This window comes from Oryx dammah, unplaced genomic scaffold, assembly GCF_014754425.2.
Source record: "Oryx dammah isolate SB20612 unplaced genomic scaffold, SCBI_Odam_1.1 HiC_scaffold_2, whole genome shotgun sequence".
In the NCBI taxonomy this organism is placed as follows: Eukaryota; Metazoa; Chordata; class Mammalia; order Artiodactyla; family Bovidae; genus Oryx; species Oryx dammah.
Window position 1 is genome coordinate 168,622,800 of NW_024070186.1, and position 6,117 is coordinate 168,628,916.

Below are 6,117 nucleotides of genomic sequence, written 5' to 3' on the forward strand. Positions count from 1 at the left end.
TCTGGGGATGGCAGCACTCACACCTCCACCCCCAGCCGTACACTGCATCCTCCAGGTTGCCCCAGATTTCCTCACAGCACTTCGAAGCCACCACTTCCCAATCAATCCCATCATACCTGACCCTCCTCCTTGCTCCCCGATTTATGTTAAGAGTCTCACCAACACTCAGGACCAACGCTTAAAATCCCAACTCCTACTGCAGTGGCCTATTTTTTGTGCCATAGCTTTGTGCTTAGATTATGGGTCCTTGCCTTTCCCTTGCTTTGCTTTTTCCTACTCTCCACAAGATATCAGAGAATGCAGTAGGACTGCAATAAATACTTCCTGAACTGAAAAGAGACAGGGCAGAGTCACAGGGAACTCTCATAGCCTGCTAGTGGGAATATAAGTTGCTTCAAGTATTCTGGAAGGCAATGTGACAAGATCTAGTAAAGCTGGAAAGATCATATTCTGCAACCCAGAACTTTGCTCTCCTGGGTGGACACCTTGGAGAAATTTTCCCGTGTGTCCACAAGACTTATACCAGAATGCTCATAACAACAGTTACCAATGGTGAAAAACAGAAAGAACTGAATATCCATCATATCAGGATCCTTGCAGGAAATAGCTGGCATGTTCAAATTATGACAATTAAAGGAGTGTTTAAAGGGGGATTATTTGGGATGAGTTGAGTGTAGAACATCAAAGGATGGTTTAGTAGTCCAATACAGAAAAGCAGACCTCCATCTGAAAGGAGGGAGGAAGTGGTTACCTAAATCTGAAACGAGAGTTCCAGCAGAAAGACCATGTTGAGAGAAGCAGCGAATTTCAGGGGGAGTACAGCCAGGGAAAGAGAAGTGTGAAAAACCTGGCTTAAAACTCAACATTCAAAAAACTAAGATCATAGCATCAGGTCCCATCACTTCATGGCAAATAGACAGGGAAACAATGGAAACAGTGAGAGACTGTATTTCGGGGGGCTCCAAAATCACTGTAGATGGTGACTGCAGCCATGAAATTAAAAGACACTTGTTCCTTGGAATAAAAGCTATGCCCAACTGAGACAGCATATTAAAAATCAGAGACACTACTTTACTGACAAAGGTCTGTCTAGTCAAAGCTGTGGTTTTTTCAGTAGTCATGTATGGATGTGAGAGCTGGACTATAAAGAAAGCTGAGTGCCAGAGAATTGATGCTTTTGAACTGTGGTGTTGTAGAAGACTCCTGACAGTCCCTTTGACTGTAAGATCAAACCAGTACATCCTAAAGGAAATCAGTCCTGAATATTCATTGGAAGGACTGATGCTGAAGCCGAAGCTCCAATCCTTTGGCCACCTGATATAAAGAGCCAACTCACTGGTAAAGACCCTGATGGTGGGAAAGACTGAAGGCGGGAGGAGAAGGGGACGACAGAAGATGAGATGGTTGGATGGCATCACCGACTTGATGGACATGAGTTTGAGCAAGCTCTGGGAGTTGGTGATGGACAGGGAAGCCTGGTAGTGCTGAGTCCATGGGGTCGCAAAGAGTCAGACACAACTGAGTGACTGAACTGCAGCCAGAGGGAGCTCCACAGAGAAGTCAGGGGAATTCCTCTGGTCTCCAAATGGGACTCCCCACTGTCTCAACCCAACAGAAGACCCAAGGGCAAGGAGCCCATGGATGAAGCCCATGGATGTCAACCTTCTAGAGTTTGGTGGGGAAGGGAGGGTGTAGATTTGGAAAGCAAAGGGAAGATCCTCAGAATATCTAGCAACAGAATGTATCTAAAGTATTGATCTATGCTTATATAATGGAATACTGCCCAGCAAGAAAATCAGCAATGAACTGTGGAAAATTCTTAAAGAGCTACTTATACCAACATGGATAAATCTCAAAAACTTCACACTGGATTGAAACAGAGAAGGAACTTGAGGGGTCCTCAAGAAAACAAAAGCCTTTCTGTGTCCCTCATTTCTTGTTTGAAGAAAAGGCTTTAGTCTCCTAGACCTTCCCTGAATTCCCAAGAACAGATTCAAGGGGTTAATAATGAGGGACTTGAGGGAATGCAGAAATGAAGGGAAAACAGTCAAGAAACAATAGTAACGGGATAAAACAGAGTCCCAGTCCCTCTACAAGGGAGGCACATAACAATCTGATCCAGTCTTTTGAGTTCTGCGGCCCTCCCCACCCGCCAGGTGAAAAATGATAACTAACATGGTGAAACCCCCAGACTGGTCACAGCTAGAGGCTGAGGCCTGAGATTCCTGGAGCCCTACCCTGTTACCTCACCAGAAACCAATCAGAAGAAAGTTATTCACCCTGCAGCTGTCTCCCCAACCGTTGCCTTGAAATATTCTTCCCTGAGGGACTTCCTGAGCAGTCCAGTGGTTAAGACTCCCCCTTACAATGCAGGGGATGTGGGTTCAATCCCTGGTCAGGGAGCTGAGATCCCACATGCCTCCCAGCCAAAAAATCATCCACATTAAGTTAAAAAAAAAAAAAAAAAAAAAAACACTTAAAAAAAGAACCAAAACCTCTTCCCTGAAAACCAGAGGGACCTGGAGTCTTTTGAGCATGAGTCACCTGCTCTCCTGGCTTGGCCCTGCAATAAATCCTCCTCTGCTCCAAACTCTGATATTTTGGTTTGTTTGGCCTCACTGTGCGTCGCACACATGAACTTGGGTTCAAAAAACAATGAAAAAGGCACATTAAATCAATATTTCGAGAACAGGCACTATAACAGGTTGTATTTTAAAATCCACCTCAACCAGATCCCTGGCCCCATATACTTTTCCAGAACCCTGCCTCCTTCCCCACCCTCCCACCAACGGTTGCAGAAAATAAAAGAACAAAACTTTAGACCAGAGAGTTACAGAAAATAAACCTACTTCAGTAACGGTGACCAAGGGAAAATTTGTCTGAGAAAGTGATCAAACTTTAATTAAGGTGCGAAGGTCTGAGGAAGAGCCAGACCCATCAGCCAGCTATTAGCCAGGCCCTACAGAGAGAAAGGACTTGGCCTTTTAAAATAGGGAGTTCAAGAAGCCCAGTGAAGCAGAACTGAGCAAGAATGGCGAGCGTGAAGTAATAAAGGTGAGCACAAGCCGGATTGTACAGGGCATCTGGGGTGACTTCCCCGGGGTGACAAAAACCGGTGAGTTCATGGGAAGGAAGGTGACTCCACGCAGCAAAACCCGCAGGGAGGAGCAAGGAACGAGGAGCAGTGGTTTCTCTTGGGCCTCCGGAGTGAACATTCACTCAGCACTTAGCCTGTGTCGGGAACCGGGTTACAAAAATTCTTTGAACCTGCTAACTCTCTCCTGTGAGGTAAGCATTAACAAACTCATTCTCACAGCGAGGCGAATTAGCTAACTCCAAAGTCCAAGCACGTAACTCGAACACAACACTTGACTGCCTCCCCGCTCTCTTAGCTCTGAAGGCACTGCCAACATTTGGGTGAATGACTCATATTGTAGAAGATAACCGTGATTACAGAGTACAAATCTACATCAAGGTCAACAACCATAATAAAAATAACCGCATCGCACGTGCACCCAGCGCTTATCCCGTGCCACACAGAACCTCGTTGCTTTATTCCCGCTTTACAGATGAGGAAACTGAGGTTAACACTCCCTGAGCCACGTATCCAAGGCAGGACTTAGAAATCCAGTCTAACTGCACAGCCCGCGCTATCAACTATGTTTTGCTGCCTCACTTTTATCTTCTCTCCGAGAACCTCGGTCAAGGCCAACGAGATTCCATGACTGTCGGACCCCTAGCCCACGAACGCCTCTCTCACAGGAGCCCCTGGAAGCCCCACGTGCGCGAGGTGCGGTTGCTATTGCGGTCCCCAGCCCCCGGGGTGCAGCCCCCACTCGGGTCCGGCTGGAGGTGCATATCCCAACCTAGCGTTCCCCGCGCCCAATGTTCCGCAGCCCTGAAACCACTCACTCCCCAGCTGGAAGTACCTGAGGAAAAGGAGTCCAGGGTCCTGCCCCGCGCTCTGTGGAAAACACCCCCCGCTTCTGCAGCCGACATGGCTAGCGAGTATTTTGGCTTTAACTGAGTCCGCTGAGTAGCAAGGAGCTGCGAGACTCCTAACTGCCCAAGCGCCGGATGGGGCCTGCCCGGCTGGGGGCTGCGCCCTCTGCTTGGGGCGGGGCGGGGCCGGCGGGCGCGCAGGACTCGGTCGCCCGGGGCGCCACTAGTGCTGTCTGAGCGGGGCGGAAGCGTGAGCGGTCCCTCTGGAATCGACTGAGACTCCTGGCGAGTGGAGGCCACTTGCCAGTCGCCTGCGTGGGCAGACGGAGTGAATTTGGCCTCAGGCATGTGGGTAGACCTTCGCTAAAGGTGGGGGCTCCAGGTTTAACAAGTAAATCTGAACCCCGGTCTCCCGCATTCCAGGCGAGTTCTTTACCCTCTGAGCCACCAGGGAATCCCAAGATTGCCACCAGGGAATCCCAAGATTACAGGACACTCAGTTACATTGGAATTTCAGATAAGCAATGAATGATAAGTATGTCGTATGTAATTTGCAAGATGCTTGTACTAAAATGTTTGTAGTTGTTTATCTGAAACAGCAGTTTAAGTGGGGACTTGTATTTTATCTGGTCCAAAGGACCCAGCCCTGTCTTTGGGGGATAAGACAGTACGTTCTACCAGCCACCTGCTGTGATCGCTGACATTTCATTCTGAAGCAGCTTCAGTTTTGCTTGTCATCAGCACCATCACCATCATTCCATTTGAAACCAAATCCCCCTAAAACAGTTCTTTTACCAAATTGTGATTAATCTCACTATTAAAAATTTTTATTCACTAGTTCCTGTCAGGACTGAGGACTATCAAAGAATAAGGGAGATTGAAACCAACCAGGACTGGGGCCTTTCAGGGTAGAATAGCCCTGCCATGTCCGCTTGTTTATTTGTAGGGGAAAAAAAGGCTTTAGCCTCTGAGGCCTCTGTTGAGTTCCAAAGAGCAGGCTCAAGCAGTTAATGATTAAGACAGGAGAGTCACCAGATTCTGTAGGAATGTAGATAAACAATCTGATGTATATGAAGACACCCCCCACCCCCAACTCAGGTGGAGGGTGGTGACTACGTGCTGACCACAAGCACAAGACTCCAGACTGGTTGGAACCAGAAGGTTAAAATTTCAGAAAGATCACCCTGTTACCCCACCAACCAATCAAAAGAAAGTCTATAAGCATTCTAGACACTCTTGCCTAACACTATCTTTTAAAAACCCTTGCTAGAAAGCCATCAGTTTATTTGTGTCTTTTGAGCATGAGCTGCTACCCCCTACAAATAAACTCTACTTTGCTGCAAACACCCAGTGTCAGAGTTTCGCTTTCTGCACCATGGACACAAGAGTCCTTGCTTAGTGACACATTACTGTCATCACCCATCATTAAGCATCTGGGATTGTTAAGCACTTTGCACCAGCTCACTTAATCCACACAAAAACCTCAGGGGATGGTGATGTCATTTGCTGCATTTATCAAAAGAGGAAACTGATGCCCAGAAAGATGAAATGGTATGCACAAGGTGACACACACCCAGGAAAGTAGTGAGACAGCCGCCCACCTGTACTAGTATCTGTCCAGCAAAAAAAAAAAAAAAAAACATTAAAATGAACTACTAAGCCAGCGTTTGTCAAACCTGCTAAAGATACAAATTCCAGACTGGAGCTGCTGTACCTGAAATTCGGCCTCTGTACCACATCACCGAATTGTGTCTTGGAGATAGAGTTTGGAGTAAAGTAGGAAAAAAGAGCTTTATTGCTTTGTTGGGCAAAGAGGGCCACAGTGGGCTAATGTCCTCAAAACTGTGTGTCAAGACCTAGAAGGGGTAGTGAGAAGTTTTATAGGAATGGTTCAAAGAGGAGTGTGTGATCAGCTCATGAAAATTCTTCTGATGGTGGGGAGGCAACTTGAAGTCAGCACGGTCAACCTCCTGGTTCCTACTGGTCTAGGGTCTACATGCTTGTGGGCAACAGGCAGTTAACATATTCCACCGGGTAGGGATTGCGGAATCTGCAAAACAACTCAAGGATATTGCTGTGTGCATCCCTTGAAGGGGAGCCAGGACCCTGCCCCAAGGCTGCACTACTGTTTCTTGACTGTTCCTTCCTTGTCTCTGCATCCATCCCACCTCCCCG

The 6,117-nt window shown here is 47.3% G+C and overlaps 1 protein-coding gene across 2 annotated transcripts in view; it reads right to left on the reverse strand.

The window, feature by feature from the left end:
* CPPED1 (calcineurin like phosphoesterase domain containing 1) overlaps window positions 1-4,148 on the reverse strand; it is a 131,527-nt gene extending 127,379 nt beyond the window's left edge. The window contains exon 1 of one of the 2 annotated variants that reach the window (XM_040230698.1): window positions 3,930-4,148. In XM_040230698.1, the coding sequence (XP_040086632.1) occupies window positions 3,930-3,999 (70 nt within the window). In that variant the 5' untranslated portion in view covers window positions 4,000-4,148. The remainder of the gene's footprint in view (window positions 1-3,929) is intronic. The other variant, XM_040230705.1, reaches the window with a different exon arrangement.
* Between the last annotated feature and the right edge of the window lie 1,969 nt (window positions 4,149-6,117).